The 23,323-nt window shown below is 39.7% G+C and overlaps 1 protein-coding gene across 6 annotated transcripts in view; it reads left to right on the top strand.

Moving 5' to 3' along the window:
* The window catches only part of FHOD3 (formin homology 2 domain containing 3), a 377,077-nt gene that overhangs the window by 296,900 nt on the left and 56,854 nt on the right, over window positions 1-23,323 (top strand). For 3 of the 6 annotated variants that reach the window (XM_050970942.1, XM_030230647.2, XM_030230658.2), the window contains 4 exons: window positions 2,229-2,279; window positions 6,874-7,088; window positions 13,020-13,325; window positions 17,015-17,904. In XM_050970942.1, coding sequence (XP_050826899.1) covers window positions 2,229-2,279; window positions 6,874-7,088; window positions 13,020-13,325; window positions 17,015-17,904 — 1,462 coding nt within the window. The remainder of the gene's footprint in view (window positions 1-2,228; window positions 2,280-6,873; window positions 7,089-13,019; window positions 13,326-17,014; window positions 17,905-23,323) is intronic. The other 3 variants (XM_030230654.2, XM_030230661.2, XM_050970943.1) reach the window with 2 other exon arrangements.

Below are 23,323 nucleotides of genomic sequence, written 5' to 3' on the forward strand. Positions count from 1 at the left end.
GAAATGAGAGGCAGAGGGAAGGTGGAAGAGCACCATAATAGGATCTTTGGCAGCCAGCAGCTGCCCAAATCCTCCTGAAACAGAAACAAAAAGGTTGCAGTCTTCCAGCCTCTTCCAAAAACTCTCCCTCTAAGTGGTATCATCAGGCTGCAGCAGGCTGCCATGGACAGCCAACATGATCTTTCAGAAGGGAAACTCCCAGACCAAAAAAGCCAACAGGGCATTTGGCAGATTGACCTGTTTGAATAACAGATCTGCACATTTCAGTTGAGGTTGGCTACCCTGGTTGTTCTGTCACTGAAAGACGTTTCTTAAAATCAGAAAAAATTTAAAATCAAAATATACATTTTCATCCCTTTATTTCAGAGTCAGAAACTGATTAACTAAATGTCATAATTATGCTACATATTTAAGAATATTTTTCAATAATGCTCAGTGTTTTCATCTTTTGGATTTGAGTTTTGTGATCACCCAAAAGTTATAACTTTTGTTTGAGTGGAGGGTCTCCAAAGCCACCAGACTTCACAAACAGACAGCATCCCACAGTTGTTTAAACAGTCTGGCAGGAGGAAGACAAAGTCACAGCAAGCAGTTATGGGCAGTTTCATAAGAGTTCCTGGGATTTCATTATCATATCATCAGTCTGGCTAGAAACCCAGTCTCTAAAGATGTATTTTTGATTAAAAATAGCACTTGCAATTCAGTCTTTAAATTCATGAGCTGTACTGGATTTACCATCATGACTCATTTGTTATCTCATTCTTTCCAACTCTGCCTCAAGAACATTGCACTAGATTCTGGCACCATTATTGACAAATTGAGGATAATTTAAAGGAAGGCATCACTAGTTGTGAAAGAGCTGGAGGATTAGGAGAGGGGATACAAAGTTTCTTAAGCTATTTCTAACTAAAGGAATGCTTTGCAGAATGAACATTTTTCTCATTAGAAGCACTATTGTACCCATTGCATATGTAGAACAATATGTCCTAAAATAAAGTGGTTATTTTTCAGCTGTAGGGAGGAGTGAAAGTTGTCAGAGGAGAAAGAGTAATGTTAAAATTTGCCTGCTGAAGATTTCCTGGAAAACTTTTAAAATATTGTGAAAGTATAATCAGTTCAGAATTCATAGCCTGTGGAGATGGCCTGAAACAGTAACGTGTGTTCCCTGTTAAAGGACTTCTGAGGAGCACTTGCACCCGGATATTTGATAGCTATTGGTATAATAGATGATAGGTAATTCATTTAATGACACAATATAAAGGGGAAAAAAAAGGAGTTATTAATAAAAGGAATAGTTCTGAAAATCTTTCTGGTACTCACAGTTTACACTGTGAAAGAATCTAGCAGATAAGGTGAAGATCACATCAGTTTTGTCTACCAGATTCAACCAGATATTAAAAATATATTGTAAGGAAGCATCTTGCTGTAATAGTGAGACAGGGTGGACATTTTCTGGGTTCTGCAGTGCTCCGAGTTAAATTTGCATCCATGTTTGTGGATGTGGCAGGCCTGTCTGAAATCATAGTACTCAAGCATCCAGCAAACTTGACTTGGCAAAAGTTAAATATATGGATTGCTTGAGGAGCTGTGGGAGTGACAGCTGACATATAAGGAAAAACTCTGGGTGAAAAGTAAGAAAGTGAAAGGCTGTTATCTGTCCAATGATGCTGCACACACCCTCTTGGAATGCCAAATTGTCCTTCTTAATAAAGTTGGTCCCCTGTCCTGTTTCCAGACATGGCAACTGAAACTCGCTAAGGAAAGGTTCCTTGGAAGGAAGGCCAATAGGTTTGCTTACTGCCTCAGGTCACAGCCAGGAGCTGCAGTCACTATCTTGGGGCATTCTGAGATGGTGAAAATGAGGGATGGTTTAATAGCCACTCATGTTCCTGCTCCCTATGGATAAGTGCAGTTCATTGAATCTCATTTCAGATACCAGATTTCAAAGCATGCTTCCAGTTTTTCACTTTTTGCACTTTTTTTCACTTTTTGCTTTTTTAGAATTACTTTTAATGACCGTCCGAACTACATATTTGATGGTGTATGTATGGACAAGTGTACACTCTTCAGCAATTTTTGGAAAAACAAAGAGTTTTTTTGACAGCAGCCTTCATTGTCTCCAGTCAGTTTGTGTGTACCACTCTTGGTTTCTCCTACTGTACTTATATTTCTATTACTTACCTTTTTCTTCTGGTTTCTGCTGCAATTTACTGTAATTTTCTTTCTAGCCGTGATTATTTAGACAAAAGAGAAGAACTAAGGCAAGCAAGAGAAGAGAGGTTTGTATGTCATGCATCCATCCTTCCCTATCCTTCCCTCTGGTTGTTTGTACTTCCTATACTCTTTGCTGTGAAGCTGTTGTATGTTTACATTTTTAACTCCGCTTGCAAAAAACACTTTAATTCCAAGAGACTTCTATAAGAAAGAAGTTGTTAAAGAGCAGAATGAAGTCCAGCTGTAAGCACAGCAATAAATGAAGAGCAATGAGAATGCTTAAGAATGATTGATGATCCTTTATCTATTTGTGTGGGAAATAAGCTTACCCCATTTGCCTCAGAAACTTGCCCAAATTTAGTAGAATTATGAATTGAATAAGCCTGTCTTTTTTACCCAGTGGATCCCAAGCTTTCTGAAGGGTCAGAAAAGGCAAGTGAGGATAAAGGAAATTGGGGTCACAAGCATTGCAAAACTGCAGTAACAGGCTGATGGAAATGGAGAAATGGTTCTGACCCACTCTCGACATATTTTTATCTTTCAGAGCCAAGTTTTCTTTGCCGATCTCTTTAAACATCAGCAAGTAAATTACAAAGCCTTAGCAGTGTTTATCATTGGGGCATTGTTTCAGTTTTATTTAAATAGCATATTTGAAGGGACAGAGAGTTTGGCTTTTATTTTTCTTTTTTTTTTTTTTTTTTTTAATTCAATTAACAAGTTTAGAAACTCTGGGCTAGGCTGGGAGATATGTGCTTATAAAAGCATATTTTTCAGAGAATGCTCAACTAAGGGCTTTTGTCTTTCAGTAGCTTCATCTCTATCCCTGCTAGTAATTGCATCCTGGAGGGAGTGCTTGTTTTTACCTGGAAAATATGCAAGTTACTGTACAAATAGATGAAAAATCATCCAGAGTGCTTCTGTTCTGCTTTTATGATCCTCTAGAGATTACTCTCTGGAGATACTTTTGGATTGTCAAGAACTGGAGTTACATTATCAAAATAAGAGAGCAGCCATCTCAGAAATCATTGTGTTGCTATGTTTTTACTTGGTTTTTTGTCTGGTTGCTTTTGTGTTTTGAGTTATTTTTTTCACAAAATCATCATACAGGGCACAGTTTGTTTCTGCAGACTGAAGTTTTATCTGTTGAGCTAATATTAAAAAATTATTTTAATGCCTCTAAGAGTACAAAAAGGTGGATGGGCTTTCCATTGTGCTTCCAGTCCCAAAACAATTACAAATAGTTTAAAGCATTTTCTGAAATGAAATGCATCTGAGCACATAAGCATCATCATTGAGCTGAGTAAAACCTTTCTTCAGTGAGCATGCTCATCTGCAAGTTTTGAAACAAATTAGAAGTTAGTTCTTCAGAACTTTCAAGTTGTAAGGGAAAATGCCAGCTGGAGTATTTTTGGAGAAGTGTTCACCGTCATTGCTGCACATTCTGAGACTATTTCACCCTTCATTAGTAATGTCTTGTTATCCTTAGGGCTCTTTTGAACTGAGATATCAAACTATCAGTTCCTACTCATAAAGAGGAAAGACATGTTTGCTTTGACAGCAGATAAATATTGGAGAAAACTTCTGCAAATGAATTCTTGCACCAGTAGCCCATTACACTGGCATTCTGTAACTACTTTTTTATAGACACTTTGTACAAATGAAGTTTTATTTCCTGTAGGAAATTGCATGATAACTTTTTTTAGTAGAGTGCATAGACTGTAAGAAAATCCTATAGTCAAGATGTCGCTAGCGAACACAAAAGAACCAGACGCACACCGCTGCTCCAAGGTGAAGAACAAAAAGGGAAGTTTATTTTCTGACTCCAACATTTATTGTTTTCCAAAAGTGACAGTGGATTGGAGGGTGACAGTGCCACCTCTCCAATGCCACTGGGTGAACCAACAGTCCGTCAAGTCTCTCCTCCTCCATAAAGGAATGCAAAACAATGTGTTATCTCCAGACAGTGTGTAATAAAGTTCTCCACAAGGAGATAAACATCAGAAGGCTTAGAAAATCCTAGAAAATCCGGGCGACAGTCAAGATGCCTAAAATCCTAGTTAAAAACTGATTTGTATGTTTCCTCCATATCAGTTCTTGCTGTTCAATGATTTGAGGCCTTTTCCCTTTGCTTGGCTGGGTGTTTTCCAGTGGTAGTTAAAGAATAAAACCAATAAAGGTGAGCTCCCCAGCCCTCTCTGGTGTAAGGCAGAGTTCAAATGCTCTCCACCTCCATGACTTTGTTGGTACCTTAACATTTTAAGTTGCCCTCAGGGCATTACTCAGATTCCTAGAGAGCTCAAAATGATAATTTCATCGACTTGAAGATGATAAATCCAGTATTATGTTCATGAGGAATACCAAATGGATAGCCACAGCCTTTTGGCTTGTTGTCTACAGAGAAGAGTCAGCATAGCTGAGATGATGTTTGCAGGTTCCCATGATTTAAAAGAATATGGCAGCATATGCAGGGGCAATTTGTCAATCCTGTACTGGAGGTATGGTAGCTCATCCTTTCAACCCCTTCAGATTTTGGTCTACGTGACCTTGCATATCTGCTGCTGGCATTTATTCAATATGAAGATATTTGTCAGAAACAAAAAATAACCTAAATAATGTCATTTATCAAGTAAGAAGCATTAATAACTGATTCTTGAATTTTTTGTTTTATTTCTCAGTTATACCTATTTATTAAGCTTCCCATTTGATAACGAGCTCTGCTGATGTGCTGCCATTGGAGTTGTTGTTCTGGTTCCCTTTTTTGTTTCAGTATAATAATCAGATACACTTTGAAAAGTCACCTCTTGATAATAGTCTCTGTTTTGCTGGTTGGCGGTGCAGCACGCAGCTACAGAAAATGTTAAAGCACCTGAAAAAGAGCTGAGGACAATAAAACATTGTAGCTCCCCACATCATATAAGGATCCATCCAGATCTTTGCTGTAGCCTGTTGGCAAACTGCAAAACCCCCTTGGCAGCAGCCAGCTGAGCTGTACCTGTTAGTGCCAAGTGATCAATTTGAATGGCTCTTTATGTGTCTGGAGTCCCATCTGCTCTGCTTGTGAGGAGGTGGAAGGCACTGTACCTAAATGACCAACATTCAAAGAAAGAGTGGCTTCATGAGCTGTAACAAAACATCATGCTGATGCCAGAGAAATGCTTTCCCCTCTATTGAAAAGGCAAGATTCAGTCTCGAGAATTGGCTTCATGTTAGAACTGTAAACAGTTCCTATTTTATAACCATGCAAGTATGTAGCTTGTTATATTTTCATCCAGAGTCTGTAGGGGTTCTTTTTCTTGCAGAATTTGTTCAAAGCCTGTGCATACCTCTGGAGGAATAAAAGAAAATGAGTTTGTTCTTCATTATTGCTGTTTGCAGTAAGGCAAATTGCCTCTGAAAACACGAGGGCTGCTCTTCAAAGACACATTTCTGTCCTCTATATGAATGTTTGCAAATGTGCATGCGTGTGTGGCTACCATATGTACTAAACATGTTTGTTGCCACATATGGCTGACTTCTTTACCCTGCCTGCTTTTAGTGCACCCTCTTACGCTAATTTGGGCTGTCAGTGATGCAGAAGGGGGGAGGAGAGGTGTTCAATGTTATGAAGTGTTTACAACAGTGTGTTACAGGGAATGACCAGAGTGTTTCAGGGACATAAGAAGTAGTCCTGATTAACCTGTTTAACAGCTCACTTGTGGATAAGGGAAACAGTCTAAAGCCCAATCCAGCTGTATTCATGAATTTATTCCTTAGCAAATAATGGTGGATAAAATTAGCAGACATCTGGAACAGGCACATATTTAAAAGTTATTTTGGTCGAAATGTATAAAGCATACTATGAAGAATATGATTGGTAGCTGGTCTTAATAAACAGTTAGTGAGTTCTGCCTGCCTAAAATGCAAAACAGATGTATCTTTGTTCTTTTAAAGTGACTTTGATGAATAAACTACATGTGACGTCAGGTACAAGCTATTGGATGTCTGAGTCCGGCAGAGAAATTTTTCAGAATAAAAAAAAAAACTTTCCATTGTAGGCTCTGGAGAGAACAAAGTGAATTCCAGTGCATTGCTCTCAGAGCAAATAGAAGCAGGTTCAGAATCTTTAGATAGTCAATTCAGACGTTTATTATTGGTGTTATTTTCAGGAAGATCTGTTTTTGTCTGCTGCATTTTCCTCTCCTTACAGAAACTCTCAGATTTTGGCAATTTGCACCAGTATTAAGAGGCTCTGGGTTTGGAGGGTTTTTTTTCTTCTTTTGGGTTTTTGGTTTTTTTTTTTTCCTCTCCCATTTTAGTTTTGGGAGAGGGAGGGCTGAGAGGAGGAGGAGGAGGAAGAGGAGGAGGAGGAGGTGAAGGAGGAGGGTGAAAAGGAGGACAGACAAATGCTTCCAAAAGGGAGGACTGTGCAGTCAAAATACTCTAGCTAAAGGTTCTTTAACTCTGCTGGTTTTTACTTTTGTATTGTAATGAGCAATTTAACATTTTTCGGGGCAATAGTCTTTGCTTTAGTGTGCACTTTTTGGCAGATTGAGCGAGCAGGCAGTTCAGTGCTGTACTCCTTGTGTCAGGAAGTCAGCTCATTCTCTGCAGGTGTTTCATCCATAAACAAGCCACAGGCTTCTTTTTCTTTACGGAAACCCTCTGGAATTTAACTTTCAGATACAAATACTTGGAGAAGTTGGCAGCAGAGGAGTATGAGAAGGAGCTGAAGAGTCGGAGTGTCAGCCGAGGCAGAAGTGAGCTGTCCTTGAACCTGAGATCTCCTTCAGCTCCATCCTCACCTGTACCCAAGTGCATCAGCCCAGCATCCATAGAGTCCCAGGAAGAGCTGAAGACCCCTTCCATCCCGTGTGGAACTCCTCAGCCCTCAGAAGGTAAGTGAAAAGGAGGGTAGGGGAAACAATGCTGGATTTATCAGTTTCTCTTGGGATGGTGATTTTTGATGCATGAGTGCAAGAATACAATCTATAAGGTGCCAGAGTAAAAGGTCCTACACTGTTCCATCCTGTCTTCCTAATTTGCCTATTTTTTTGCATTGATCTGGATATCAAGTAATCTGTTCAATAACAGGATACATTGGAAATTGTTGCTATGATTCGTACTATCATTTTTCTGTTGCTTTTCAAATAGAATAATTAGAAAATAGAGAATACAGAGGGTCTTAATTTTAGTGTCATGTTCCTTATATATGAGGAGTTACTGAATACTAGACAAACAGTATTCCTGCCAACAGATTTTGCGTATGTGGATTCTCTGAAAGAAATGCAACAGATGAATGCCAAGATTATAATAACCTTCCAGTAGAGCACAGGCTGAATGTGACCAACTGAAAAGTTCTTGCATTGAAGGCAGGGGGAGTGTGTTGATTATTTTTAATATCAAGAAAAAACTCTTAAAATTGTAGCGCAAGTCATAAAGGACTTAAAAGAGACCACAGACAATTAGTAAAAAGGAAAGTATAACTAGGGCTTGCATGGTTGGTTTGCTGTCCTATAATTTATTGGTGTACAGAGCAATGCTTTTTGTGTATGTTTGTATGTCATTCTGCCACTTGCATCATGTACCTCTCCTTCAGTCCTCAAAACAACACATGCCATACAGATTTATATTTGCACCACATGATGTTGCATTAACATTGGGAGCTAGAATGCATGTTGAGGGCAAATTATCACCATCACTCATTTTTATTTTATTTGATTTCCTGCTACATGCTGTTGGTGATTAATGCATTTGTAACTTGCACTGCTTGGTTTTATGGAGTGTTATGGCTGGTAGCATGCTATAAAGCAAAGCAATTTAAGAAAAACGTTACAAATACTGAATGCTGCATATGTTTGTCCTCACAGTACTAAGTAGGTGAAGTTTATTTTATTTATTTTTATATATTTTCCCAATTATATTCCCCAGTTTTCTTGTTTGGAACCTTAAGAGTCTCAGTGGAATCATTTGAACTTAGAAACCACAGATATTTTCCTCCAATAGTGATAGTCAGAAATACCCAAACACCCATTTTGTTTAGTGCTATATTGCTTTTAGAACAAATAAGCTGGATTTTTCCACCATTAGAATTTCAGAGCTGGGTAGGGAGCAAGTATCTCTTGTGATGATTATTTTAACATATTTCTCCTGGAAGCATTAAAAAAAATTGCACCATGAAATGGAGCAGCACAAGCCATTTGGAGAATACATTTAGAGCAGGTGTACAGAGTAGCTTCAGACAGCCAGAATATGGCAAAGCTATCAACATGTGGGTAGACAGGACATCTCTACTAAAACTCCTGGCAATATAGTAGGCATTGGAGGGCAGCACCTGGAAGCCTGGCAAATGGACCACAACGAGAGAATATGTGGATGGGGCAGGGTAGCCTTCCAGCCAAGGGCAGCTGCAGGCAGATAGCCAGGATAGCCTAAACAGAGGCCTGAAATCTGCATACTTCAGTGGATCTGGGCATGGGGAATGACTGTTTTTTCAGACCTACCAAGAGTATTGGAAAGATCATAGGTAGTCATGAGCATGTGGGTAGGACACACCATCTGGAAGTGCCCATATTATTGGATATCTGCCAGCAGGGGACAAGCCTAATGTAGGCACTGTGCCATGGTCTCTGTACTATTACTTGACTTCCTTATGCTCCGTACAGAATTAAAATCTCAATTTTACTGGTTTTAGGAAAGGGTTATGAATCCCACTTCATAGGTAGAGAAAATGAAGCATTAACTTGCTTAAGTCAGTTGTAAGAAAAGCTGAAACAGAGCCATGGACACAACTCAGATTACTTGCACCCCAAGCAGTTGCTTTTAATATGGGGTTCACAATTTTCCCAAGCAGGAATGAAACTGCAGAAGGAAAACAGTTCGTTGGTTCTGTGCATATGATGCTCTAAAGACTCTGCAAGAATGGTGTTAACAGATGTGTGATATTCATCTGCAGAATTCAGAACCTGAGGTCAAAGGCAAAGAGTGTTCATCTACTAGCAAAACAATATGGGATTTTTGAAGTCAGATTTATTTTATTCCTTTTGTGCTGGAATATCCTTTGGCCAATCCAGTATCTACTGGTATTAAGAAGAAAACAGATTCTGTCTGTGGAACTTTGTCTCACACTGTGAAATGTGTCAGTACCTTTATCCAACATAAAAATCTGGACTTACTGAGCTGCAGTGTTTTCTCATATAAAACAATTGGTTCCACTGAAGTAATCAAGTCTTGTAGGACTTACTCTTGTAAAACTTGTGTTATGGCATTCAGAGGAAATGAAGGCAGTCCTGTAACTGCAAAAAGGAACTTAGGTGGTTTTTTTTTTTTTCAGAGCAGTTATTTACTCTTTTGTAATTTGATTGGAGAATATTTTGTGAAGTGCAAGTACGCAGTAAAGGAGGAGCAATAATAACTGAGCGATCTCTGAAGTCAATCCACAAAGGAATTTCAGGTGAACCCTTCTTTAAAAGAAGCAGGTTTTTTAGCACTTAAGAATGTAAGCAGGCCAACCCAAGTGCATATGGTGGACAGTAGGACATCTTCTGAGCATAGTGGTAGTTGAGCAGGGTTCAAATTTTGGCCAAAGCATGGCTGATAAGAGCACCTCAACAGATGGGGAAGCACCAGAGCATGAGCGTGCTATGAGGCCAATGCAGCCCCAGTTACAGAGCCAAAGGAACCATGATATAGAAAGTCTGAGGAGGAACTGGGGTTGGAGGACAAAATATTATCATTTCTGACTGCACAAAGAAAGAGCCAATTCAGTCTGCACCTGTTCTTACCAACACACAGAATGGGAGGAAAATATTTGAGTTGGAGTGGTGAGACATAAAGAGTCCCTGCAGAATTCAGAGGAAGAGGAGTCCTGTGCTAGAGCAGCTGAAGAGGGATAACAGCCAAGACTTTAGACAATGCCTGAAGAATTGAACCAAGAGGTCTTGGGCAGACATAGACATTTTCACACTTACTGTAGACACCCAGCATATCTATCTCACACCTCCAAGTGGAAGGCAGAGAAAATAGATAGGGGTGTGGTTGGCTAATCAATTAGCCTGATAGATGTGAGCCCAGAGGGATATTTCTTCTCTCTGAGGGCTTACAGGACTGGAGGGTTGAGTTCTTATCAGCAAGATACAGCATTTTGTGTCTGCTTCAAAGTTGATTTATAGCTGAGTATTAAAGGAAATGTCCATATCCTTCTACCACATTATAAGTTCTTTGGCTTGCTTTTTAGAAGGAATCAGCTTATAAAGGTATCATGCTTCTTAACATCTCAGACACACCTTCTTTGCTGTTGATGCTTTTTGATTTGACCAGGCTTGCTTCCTGAGTCTTTGCAGTCTCCAGCAGCAAGAAGTCTGAAGACAGGGGACAGAGCCTGGTCTGTTATTTATTTCTCTTGCCACCTGTGAGGTTGCCACTTAGTGTTATGTCTGATATGAAAATGGACCCAGTAGGTGTGGGACTGAAAATTTGAGCTCATTTCAAATAGGCCACTACCAAACATTCACTGAGAATTGAATTTTTTAACATCTTCAGAAGTTCTCACTAACATCAATACAGTGGATTACATGATGGAAATGACAGTGATAGACACATGTCTAGCTTTCTGGCTTTGTTCTCTTGATAGTGTTTCCTGGCAGATTTGATTTTTGTACTGTTTCTTAAGGAAAGTGCTGCTGGACTTAGCTCACTATTCTCAAGTGATTTTGGCTATAGGTGGATTGTTTGATATTATCCCTAGAGAGAGACAGAGAGGCTGTCAAAATGAGTGTCAACATAGCCTTGTTTTGTTCTAGTACTTGGATTTTGTTATTCCTGGAACTCAAAAGAGCAGACTATGTCAGTATAGTGCTATTTACTCTTTGTTATGTATTAGATTTTTCGAAGTTGCTGCGTATTTCTGGTATGTGTGGAAAATTTCTTGTCAGACGAATATCTGGAATTCTTTTGAACATTCAAATTTTCTCAAGCATTTCTTACATCTCCCCTTTTTTCTATTGAATCTTCAGTGTGGCTTCATGATTACAAAGTTGCAGTAAGCTTTAGGAGTCCTGGCCATGTTTTAATCAGCTTCTTTCTCCATCTGAGCTGTTGGAGTCGGCTTTTTTGGTGATTGGATGATAGTTGGTTTGGATTTTGGGTTTTTTTTAAAGATAAATATCTAAAATTTATATGAAATTATGATTATTCATGGATGAATTGGTGACATTTGAATATATGAACCATTAAACCATGGCAAGCTGAGAATCTTTCTTGCTAAAGTACCATATTAGTTCCAGGAACTCCTGAAGAATTCCTTAGCTTTCATCTCAGTCATATTCAAATCTTGGCTTGACTTTAATATGTTCTCATTCTATATCTACACACTGACAGCTGTGGTGAGAAACATATCGCTAGGATTTGCAGCATCTGCCAACTTCTTGACAGCCCTCTGTAATTTTGACTCTCTCCTAGGCAGTGTCCAGCATACAGTCATAGGGTAAGGTACATTTAGAGAAACGAGGCATGAGCAGAGGTGCTTGCATATCTGGCATTAGACATTTAGGTGCTCTCAATGGAGAGAATGTGATCTTCATTATTTTGGCTTATATTTACTTAGGATATATCTACTTACCTGCTCACTAGAGAACTGAAATATTTGGATTGCATTCCAGTATTTCAGTGTGATTTTTTTTTTCCTTCAAAGGTTCATGTTGTACCTGAAGAAATTCTCATTGTATTTTGTGTAATCCAAAGACAATGAGAAGTCCAGAAGACTCTTTTGCAATATTGTAATGAAAAATAGTTAACAGAGGGACAAAACAAATATGACTTGGTCATTAGAGTTCAGCCACCCACAAGATCTAGTACAGAGGGAATTCAGGAAGTATGCAGAGCTAACATGCATGTCCATTTTTGCCACACTTTGCATGGCCGTTTCAGGTTTCAGAGAACTGTGAGCTTCTTGATGTGGATATGTGTCGACACTCTTCAGTTTCTTTGCAGCATGTAGAGAATATTTGCATGTGAAAATCTGCTGTTTCGGCTAAAAACCCTAAAGGTGAATGAATTCTTTTTACTGGGAAAGCAGGGAAGAAGAAACCAAGCGTACTATCAACAGTGTTTGCTGTGTGCCAACTGATAAAAAAGCTCATTGTGTGCCATATGCCAACCAACTGGAAACTAAATATGTGCCATATGCCAGGCAGTTGGAAACTTTGCTTAATTTTGATGTGGCTATTCTGAAGTAAATGTGCATGAAACAACATATGGTTTTTGTCAGCCAAATGTGTGACAGTGCCATTTCAAGACTGTGCCATTCAAGTGTGTTATTAAAACTAATATTTGTATTTTTTTTTTGTTGAAGTGTTCCTCATCAGGTGAAAAAAGAACTCTTCCAGAACCCAAAGAAAATTCAACCAAAAGCCACAATCACCCTCCTTTTTGTTTGGTTGTTTTGTTTATTTTTTTTAAATCTCTTCTTTCCTGGCTCTGTCTAGGCACTGAGTTGTCAATGCTCAGGTGAGATGCCCATTTTCTGCTGGTTCGTTCAAATCCTTGTGCGAGTCCAACACTGCAGCTGTGGAAGTATGTATAAAAACAGTGGGCTGGCTCCAGACAGCCAGTGAGGGGCCCTGCCAGGCCACTCTCACATGCAACACTGTCGTCGCACAACATCCATCAGTCTGTTGCTCCTAATGTTCCTAAGCACACCGTGGGCTTGCGTTTTATTTTCTTTCCATAAGGCACTTGTACAACTCTCACGTCGCTCTCGTTTTGAGGCGTGAACCTGAGATGGCTCTGTTGTTAAGTGAATCTCTTTCTCCCGTTGTTCTCTCCACCAGTGAGTGCCAGTGAACCCGAACCAGAGACAGAGACAGAACCAGAACCAGAGCAGGAGGCTGAGGCTGAGGCCAAGCAGGGAACGGAGACACCCAAGGAAATAGAGGCTGCAGAGGTGGGACCAGAGAGTGAGGTGGAGCAAGGACCAGAGAGAGAGCCAGAAGAAAGTGCAATACTCAGTGAAAAGGAGAGGCAGAATGAGGAAGTGAATGAAAAAGACAACTGTTCTGCATCCAGTATATCCTCAGCAAGCAGCACTTTAGAGAGGGAAGAGAGAGAGGACAAGTTAACCAGTGACAATGAAACTGGTAAAGTGAAAACCCTTTGCACCTATCTAAGACTTTCTTCACCATGGCCAAGTCTTGTCTACTTTCTGCTTGGACATACAGACTTTATTGGGGTTACTATGTTTGAGGGACAGTAGGGCCTTGATGAAATGAAGTTTCATTTGATTTGAGACCATTTTCTTCCCCTAAGATTAATATATTAACTACTGAATCAGCATGTGCAGAAACTTGGATCTCTAGCTCCTGGAGAATTTATTTGGGTTTTGTGTACATAAGTAAGTGAGACAAAGGGCTGTGCTGGCATGATTCATCATGAAGTTCCAGATACCTTTTCTCATCATTTTAGTGGAAAAGGAAAAGCAAGAAGGGCTGAGATGTTTGTTCCTTCTCTTCAGTACTTCTGTCTTGGACAGGCTTCAGACAGCAGAGCGAGATACATAGGAGCTGCTGAAGATAGATCTGGGCTGTGGCCATCTTTAGCTCATGTGGAGGAGGGACATGAAATACACCTTGTCTGGAAAAGACCATTTTCATGGTGCTGAGGAATTCTAGTCAAATAGGCCACCAGGTACCAGCCTGGAAGGGCTCAGCCTGGGAAACACCTTAAGTACCAAGTTTCTGCCCAGAGAGGTTATGATAACCAGAGTGTGTCTTTCAGCTGGGGCAGGGAGGGAATAAAAGGCAGATTTTGACTTTGTTGATTACTCTTCTCCCTTTTTTATAGGGAGGTAAAGAAATGTAATGTAGTTAGGGCATTTGATTCCCAAACTTTCTTTGATCTGAACCATGGAATGCATTGTCCCATATTTTCTAAATTCTAGATAAAAAATGAGATGTGTTTCACAGTGTGAAATAGTACTGCTCTGTCCTGAAAGAAGAGGGATAGGTCCCAATGATTACTTCATAGACATAAACTGTCAGATTGAATTGTTCAAGTTTAAATCTGTCACTTTTTTTCTGGGAAGCATTACACGAATTTTATCCTAAATTTTAGAGCTAATTTCTTTTCAGTCAGCACCAAAATTGAGTTAGCTAGAATGCTGTTGTACTCATAAAGAATGTAGATGGATATATCTGTACGAAAGACTGGGGAGGGATCCCAGATGAAAGATGTTACTACACTGGGGTATAGTCCAAGATAGGCCAAGTGCAAAAAAGAACAGTTACAAGTCTTTTCTCATTACCTTGTCTGCTACCAACCTGTTACCACTCTAATTTAAGTCCTTATGTACTTTTGTTAAAAGCTAAGAAATGTAGTCTTACTAAAATCAACGTCTTTAAATTGTCCTACACTGCCAGTAGACCAAAGATTTATTTGGTAGTGCTGTATAGGAGGACTGATGTAGTGAGTTGCTTGCTCTCTCTAGTTAGGTGAGGAGTTCTGGAAAGCAAACGAGCACTTCCTCTAGCAGTTTTGACATTCCCAAGAAGCATTTTGCTATTTATGAGATGGCCCATTGGTTCTGCCCGGGTGCATTGAGGACAAAGGCTTGCCCTTGGTGCAAGCTTCTTCATTAGCCATCCTGTCAAATTTGGCTTCCAACAAGTCTTGTTTCTCCAATGGTATTTCAAAGCTTTACCTGTGGAGAAGAAAGCAGAAGAGGCCACCAAGGTAGCAAGAGTCTTCACAGATATAATCTTTGATCAGCTTGGACAGTTGGCGGTGGAATTGGGGAATGCAAATTAGAGATTGTGTCTGGGCAAATTCAGATGAGTAGTTTTGCAAAGGGATTAAACACTGGAGGATCCCATCTGGTGAGACTGAGAAGGGGTAGTTTGTGTTGGGTTTGTGGGATGGATCTTGGGAGCCATCTTGAACATCTTTGAAGGAAAGGCTTGGAGTAGGAGGAAATTCTCTGTAAGGGCACAGCTGGATAGAATCTGTAGTGTGGGGAAGGAGTTGTCTAGTGATGTTGTCTAATGAAGCTACTTCAGAGACAAATCAGAGAGACTACCTCAGGTGGATAAGTATTGGTAAGAAAGCAATCCCATGGATCAAGTCTGAGGAAAAATCAGCAGATAATGGAAGCAGTCAGTCCACCAGCAGGAGAGTAGGTCGAATCTATTTCTGAAAAAAAGTCTTTATTTTGTCTGGGGTTAAACCTCTGGACTGATTTTAAAACATGGCTTAGAGCTTGATCGAAATAGAGGCAGGAGTTACTGCTGTCTATAAACTTTGTGCTACCAGGCCCTACATTTTAATGCAGTGTTGTTTTAAGGGAGGGGAAGCTGGGAGCTGTGGGGCCCTGCATGTAGATCTCACCAAGAAGACACCTTCTCAGAGCACAGGACTAGATGTTGTGGTAAGAAAACAACTCCATTGACAGAGAATGCTGTAAAAGATACTTAAAACTCCAAGTTATTGAAAATGGTGGGAACATAAGTGAAGAAACCAAGATAAAATGGGAATTTAAGAAAAATGACAACCTAGAGGTATAAAAGAAAATCTTTAACCACGAGGACCCCCAAAAAAGGCTAGCAATCAAAGTAAAATGATGAAATAAAAGAAGCAGAGTTTATGAAAAATGTGTAAGGACTATAGGGAGCAGAAGGAATTCCATACAGGAAATACAGTAAGTGTGAAGAATTATCATTCTTGCATGTTTAATCACTTCATCCACTGGAAAAAGGAGCACCATAATTGTTAGACACATTATCCACATTGGTTAGTAGTGTTAAATTCAGGGGAGTGGAGTCACAGAGACGCTTACATCATATATTTTTCAAGTTTGACCACTATAATTTGTTACTTATGGTGCTGTCTTAGACATGGTATTTTGCTTATTATTGGTGAGAAAAGCAGTAGTCAGAAAGATGAAGCTTCATTACAGTGAAACGTTAAATGATTGTAATGTGGGAAGGCCAGTAGTCTTTCAACACTGACATATAACAGAGAGGTTAACAGTGGTTGATAAGCAGCTTATTCAAAATTATTTTATAAAGGTTCTTGTATCATAAACAACTTTTAGAATCTTGCTTATGCTTACACTCTTTGCCTGGAGAATTGTCCTGAGAGCTATACCCTGGGTATGCAGTCTACTTTGGAATTCCAATAATCTGTGTTATGAAGATGGCCCAGGTACCCAGCCAGGGGGTTCTGAGGGTCTGAAAGCCGCCCTTCCCTAGCCAGCTGGGTGGGAGGAGGAGAAGTAAACAGCCACAGGTCAGCCTTGGCATCAGGCAAGGAAGATCTCTTTCATATGATAATATTTTCCTGAGGTTGTTCCAGTACATGGCCAGGTGAAGAGAATGATGATAACCTGTTTTGTGTCATTGTCATGATATTTAAGCCCCATTCTGAAATACCAAAAGTTATAAGAATTTATGCACTGAATAAAATGAGCTGAGGTAGTAAGTACAAAATGAAAACTGACAGATTTCAGGAGAAACCTGAACATTGAAATCCTGAAAGTTACATAGTCCCTACCAAACTACATTTTATTTTCTAGCCCCCCTCCTTTTTTGAGAACTGCTCTGAACCCATCAAGATCAGGCCATCAGGCCATATCAGCACTGTATCTTATTTCAAAATTTTCACAATAATTTTTAATTAAACTGTTTCACAGTAACTGTTTAATTAAACTGTTTCCCTAGTTTAAGAGTAGTTGTACATGTATCCCTCGCGTGGTTTTTTTTGTTGGTTGAAGAGTGTTCTTGGTGCTCTGACTTCCTTCCCTTGACTCTTGCCATCTCTGTGTGTGTGATTGCAGGTCCATGGTCACAGACCATCCAGGATGCTGGTGTGAATGAGCAGTGCAGCAACATCCTCAACAACAAGCGGTTTATGCTGGACATGTTGTATGCGCATAACAAAAAGCCCGAAGATGAAGAGGAGAAGGAGCTGGAGGCGAAGGAGGAAAAGAAGGAGACGGAGGAAAGCGAGGAGTCACTCACTAGCCTAGCCAGCAGGATCTCTATTCTCCAGGCCACAAAGCAGGCCAAAGATGAAAGTGTCAAAAAGATGGAGATTGGAAATCTGGACAACCAAGGCAGTGTGAAAGCCTTTGCAGAAAAATTTAACAGTGGTGAGCTGGCTAAGGGGACAGCAGTGCCTGAAGATGAAATCGGTGAACAGGTCCCTGAGAAAACACCAGCACAGACAAAGAAGGAATCTGATTACATCTGGGATCAGCTCATGGCTAATCCTCGAGAACTTAAAATCAAGGACATGGATTTTACAGACTTGGGGGAGGAGGATGATGTAGATGTGTTGGACATGGATATGGGTCCTGGGGACTCCCTTGCTCCCCCTCCTCCACCTCCACCTTCTTTTCTGGGTTTGCCTCCTCCACCACCTCCCCCCTTGTTTGGATGTCCACCTCCACCACCACCCTCTGCTAATTTATTGGCTCCTCCTCCACTGTTCAGCACTCCTCAGGGTTTAGGGTCACCCCAGGTTTCTAGGGGTCAGCCAGCATTTATAAAGAAGAAGAAAACCATCCGTCTGTTTTGGAATGAGGTACGGCCATTTGAGTGGCAGTGTAAAAACAACAAACGCTGCAGAGAATTCCTGTGGTCGAAACTGGAACCCATTAAGGTAGACACTTCCAAACTGGAGCATCTCTTTGAGTCTAAATCCAAAGAACTGCCTGTCACAAAGGTACAGCTTGTATTCAGTTTGCCTTTTTTCTGCTATTGTATTGGTGTTCATTCTGAATAAGATCTAGGTGATTTATGTTGTTTATATCAAACCAGTGGAAATTACTGGATGTGTTTCTAGCTTGGCCTATGACGGAAAATATTCTACAGCCTGACACTAGAGATGGGCCTGGGGTGGTGTATGTGCCAAGTTGCCCTTGTCTCAGGTCTGCCAGTTGTGGGATATCACGCCAGGTGGCAAATACCAACAAATTTTATATTAGATTGTCCATAGCTGAGTGCCAAACTAGATACTGGAATCTGAAATATTTTCTGTTGCATTCATAAAGAGGTCACAGCGTGGTGATTCATATCTGTGTATTTGACAGTTCTTCACTTGGTAATATTTTCCTAATCATCGTGTGGAAAGGTTAGAATATCAGACTGGATCTGCTGCAAAGAGTCTACACATGTGCTTTGTTCTGAAGGATGAAATTATCAGCTGGACCATGTTTACAGCTGAACTCTGCAGGGGTGTTGCATTTTTGTTTTATACTGGTGAACAAGCCTATTTAAAATCTTTAATTTATACAATCTGGCAAATTTAAGATAGAAGCTGGCACAGGAAATACCTCCGTAGCTAGGATTCCCTCTTCCTTAGTACTGTTATAAAATAAACTCACAAAAGCTCATGACATGGCTGTTTAACATTACAATCAACAACAAAAGGAAGCTTTTTATAGTTACACTTAAGAGGAACTTGAAGTAGCGTTAAAAAAGTTATTAGGCCGAACATTTGTTTTTCATGGCTACATAAACTCTTTTTCTTCTAAGCAGCATAATTGGTACCAGGGAAACAACATTTTTTCCAATTAAAATGATAGTAAAAAATGTCCATCTCTCTTAAAATAAATGAATGGCTTGTCTGTTTTTTCTGTATTCCTATATGTGGTGTAGTAGTATAAAAACAGTCAGCACCTTGAATATTTTACTTCTCTTTAGCTAGAGAAAATTGTTACATCTATTATGTATTATAGATATTGTTGTTTGCTCCTACTCTGGGGAATCTGGATGTCTCACAGTAAAGGTTCTCTGTGTCACTTGTCCAGTTTATTAACTCAAAATTTTCTAATAGTCCTTGTTGATCATCTTGACAAAGTGGAAACATTGGAATTTCTATAATCAAGACCCCAAGTACCTAGCAAGCAACAGGTACATAAGAGATGGCTCATGTAGATCCTGCCATCACTGCTCTTAGCTGAATTTTTTTGTAACACATATGCATGGAAATCTGAAACGTATGGTGTAGCACCTTTAAAACCACATTCAGCTGATTGTTCATCTGGCCAATGCCGAGATTAATTTCTCTCTCTAATTCTTTTTCTGCTGAGGAAGGAGTGCTGGTGACACCGTGGCGTGCTACTCCTCATCTCTCTCCCCGTAAATACAAATCTGACACAGATGGTTCATAGATGGAAGAAATGAGAGCATTTTCTTAGATCCATAAAATATTTAATTCCTTGAATTGAATGTGGAATGATAACATATTTGCCATTTCCAAAATTTAGCTTTGTGCTAAGTGCCAGCATTGTAATGGAGCACTCTGGCTGATTCCTTCTTTTTTATTCTCACTTGAAATTTTGATAAAATTTTAGGTTCTTGGAGTTATGACTTGTTTACTTTTCCAGTCCATCATCGTGCATGTTCCCAAACTACCCTTGGCCATTTTCCCTCCCTCACACTTGTTTCTCAAACCTGCCTGATGCTTTGGCAGAGCTTTTGGCTTCTGGCTGGAAGATGACTGAGCAGGTTCCTTTGAAATTAATGCAAGTCTGAGGAATGATTTAGGTGCTTTCCCCTTGGCGACCGATAACTGCTCTCTGCATGAGACATTGTACTTTTGGCTCTCTTTCCACTCTGTCCCATAACACAGACATAGAAGTCTCATTGTCTCACTGCAGAGAAGACAATGGGGACTGAGGAGTACCATAGCAGAGCTCTGTGCAGGCTTTTGAAACTCCTTCCTGGTTTTTCTGAACACCAGCAAATCTTCCAGAGCAGGAGATGGTCCTTAGATCAGGTGAGAGTGGGAATAATTAAGCAGACCACCAAATCCGTAAAAGACTTGAGGTTTGGTACAAAGATTACACTCAAATTAGGATAGCTCTCGATTTTTCCAGACTGCTTGGTTTATTTCCAGAGAGCACATTCCCCGTTGTGTCTAGTTTCTCCTGTCCAATGGCTGCAGTCCAAAACAGGTTTATGCTATAATATCGTAAAGTCTGACTCACAGCTCAGTTGGTTCAGCTGAAAAAAGAGAGTGCAGAGCAACAAATCAGAAGTCAAATCTCTAGATTTCATATTAAGAGATGGAAGTAGGTGCATAGAAAAGGAACAGTCCAGAAGGATGAGAGAAAAAGCAAAGTCAGGGTCCACAAAGGGGGGGACTAGGCTCTATCTTCTGCTTATGCTCTCTCATACAGCTGTAACCAATTTTACTCCAGTTTCTAATCCTTCACTGTGATTTCCACAACACACAGCTATAAACAGCTACTTCCTGGCCCATGAGAAGTTTTTCATTAAACACAATAGACTGCAATAAAATAAAGTGGATTTAAAAGTGTAGGATATAGTACAGGATTTTGGGGGATGGGACTGCGAGAGGAGATTCTTGATTTTAGGAAAATTTATGCCACACTGAGAAACTTGCACATTGATATTGTTTAGTGGAGCACCTTTAGTTGCAGATGGTTTATTTTTTAGAATAGAGCACCCTGCATTATATTTGCCAGTAGAAGGATTTATCAGGTATCCCCTCCAAACCAGTGTAGTATTTCCTTCCTTCTCACTCCACTGAACAAAGCAGATATTTTGGCAAAGTACTTCAAAGTGTTTACTTTTCTGTGAAGAGAAGTGAAAACATACAGACACTCCTCAATCAAATGCTGTTGTTCAGCCCTTTTACCATCCACTTGGTTTTCCATGAAAGTATTATTTTGCTGATTCATGTATACCCTGTGGGATTTAGTGATCCATCATATGCCCACAGACATTAAATTAGTAGGAGAGGAAAAGGAAGGAATCTGTTTTCATGTACACATGCTTAGACACATATTACTTTTGAAAGGATTTGTTGCAATTTCAGTGAATGCCAAGACTGGCCATAAATGTGGACCAGAATTTCTGAAAAAGATTGCATACAGATATTCTGGAAAAAGTCAGTGTCACTCAAGGGATTCCATTTTACATCTCTTGTATTAAATTCTTGCTAATTGAGATAGAAATAAAATTTTTAAAAAATTAAAAAGTCATCTCACTATTCAGGTAGATTTTTCTGCACTACTGATGCAGACTTTTACAACTTTAAAGGCAGAAGATATTTCTGAATTGATACTCATAATATAATTGTTTATTTATATGACCACTTGAAAAGTTATTTAATTTTTTTCTGCTTCCCATATTAATTAAAGCATAGAGGCATGTTTAAGACTATGTTCTCATCAGACTGCAAATCACTTTTTGTGGGATGGTAATAGGTTTTAAATAATCTATCTGGACAACCCAGTCTTCAACAGAGGCAAGAGAATGTGGCCAGTTAGATCTTGTAAAGGCCTAAATTCACTATAATTGTTAATACATTGCAAAGTCTTTGTTTTCCAAAGATTATACTACCTGGTATGTTTGAGTTTTGTACTTACTTTGTAATTACACATAATAATATGGTATATATAATATTGAGACGTTCAGGGATTACACTTCATACTGACACATTAAAATATAAAATCAAGTGCAGTAGTTCACTGTTCCCTCAAGCATTTTAACTCACTCTCTGTTATTGAATTTATAAAGCATAGATTGAAGTCACCAAATATTGTAGTAGAAATTAGTAGTTGTAGCTTATTTTAACAGTCAGACACTTCCACCTGTGCAATTCACTGCAGACAAAAAGCAATTCTTTTCCTAGTGGTAAGGTAGTAAAGTTCATAGTCGTAAAATCTTTCTCTTTTCTTCATCCTTTTATTTATTTGGAAAGGATTTCTTTGGAACTCAGACATCATCCCAAGAATAGATTTAAAATCTCTTCAGCCCCTGTTTTTTAAAATGGTTACCACCCCAACATTTTATATCCCATCTGCAGTTCTAGCTCTGGAAAATACCTGCATGCACTCATGCCCTGTGCAGCTGATCTGTCTTTCATAACTCATTGCTAGGGAGCGTGTGCGCTGTAGGGATCGCACTGATCCCGGCTGTGAGCGTCCTGTGTCCCCCAAATGAATATGTCTCTCTTGTCAGACTTGGGAGCCTAAAAACAGAGCTGAAGATCTGAGGCTTACTTACTCATACCACATGTGGGAAGCCTAAATTTAACTCCTTTCCTCTGGCCTTTTCCCTTCTGCATAAATTCTTTGGAGCTGTGTAATTCTGTGTTCCAAAGGACAAGGTAAAAAGTGATGGTTTAAAAAAGGCTTAGTGCAATACAAACTCAAGAGGAGGCAGTGTCTGGTGAACCCTCTTTGGTTTTAATGTGGTCTTGGCCACTAACTGTGGTCCTGAGAATGTGATTACTGGCCCGGGAAGTAAAAGTTTTACTGCATTAAAGGAGGAGCAGCATCTCACATCCTTCAGGTAGCTCCCCAAGAAAAAGAGAAGCCTGTTATTTAGAAAAGGGAAAATTCAGGAAGGCTTTGGGGATATTTTTAAACTGTTAAGAAGAGAGCAGTTCTGACAGAACTGATAGAAAAACATAGGAAAACAAATGTTATCTTTGCTCTCCTAAAATTTATTCTGTTTACTGCAAAATTGTTGTTTCTTTTTAAGTTTAAAAAAAAAAGCAACCCTTTTTATTACTTTCTCTAATCATACACATGGTATTCCCTAATTCCTGTAAACAGCACCTGCCTTCAGACCCATGTGCACACAAAAGTTGCATCATACCATGTTAGTTGTCCTGGTATGATGAAAGGACTGTGGTGTCATACAGGTGCTGTGGAGGCTGCAGGAACCAGTGGGCAAACCTCTTCCTGTGCAAGCAAGGTTCTGAGCTATGCCAGAAAAACATATCTTTTTAATGATACAGCTGCATTCCCCATTATGTCCTGTCCACAGCTGGAGGTGCCTGTCCACGGCTGGAGGTGCTTTGATGAAGTCATATTTACTTCCTTCCAATTCAAAAACAGCTCGTAGGCCTGGGAATGGGGTATTTTGTGTCTTGGTGGCTGTGGTGCAGACCCAGAGAAAGTGAAGGACAAAGCTCAGTAGTCTAAAAAACAATCGTGAGCATGGACTGAGACTTGAGTAGTAAGTCTCCTCCCAGGCTTTCCCCAAATCCACAAGAGATCAAAGACTGATAACATCAGTGCAAGACTTCTCCCTCCACTCCTGTGCTTGACAGCATTCCTCAGCCCGTCTCTGGTAGGGAAAAGGCAGAAGAACCACAGAAA

Source organism: Serinus canaria, chromosome 2 (assembly GCF_022539315.1).
Source record: "Serinus canaria isolate serCan28SL12 chromosome 2, serCan2020, whole genome shotgun sequence".
Classification (NCBI taxonomy): Eukaryota; Metazoa; Chordata; class Aves; order Passeriformes; family Fringillidae; genus Serinus; species Serinus canaria.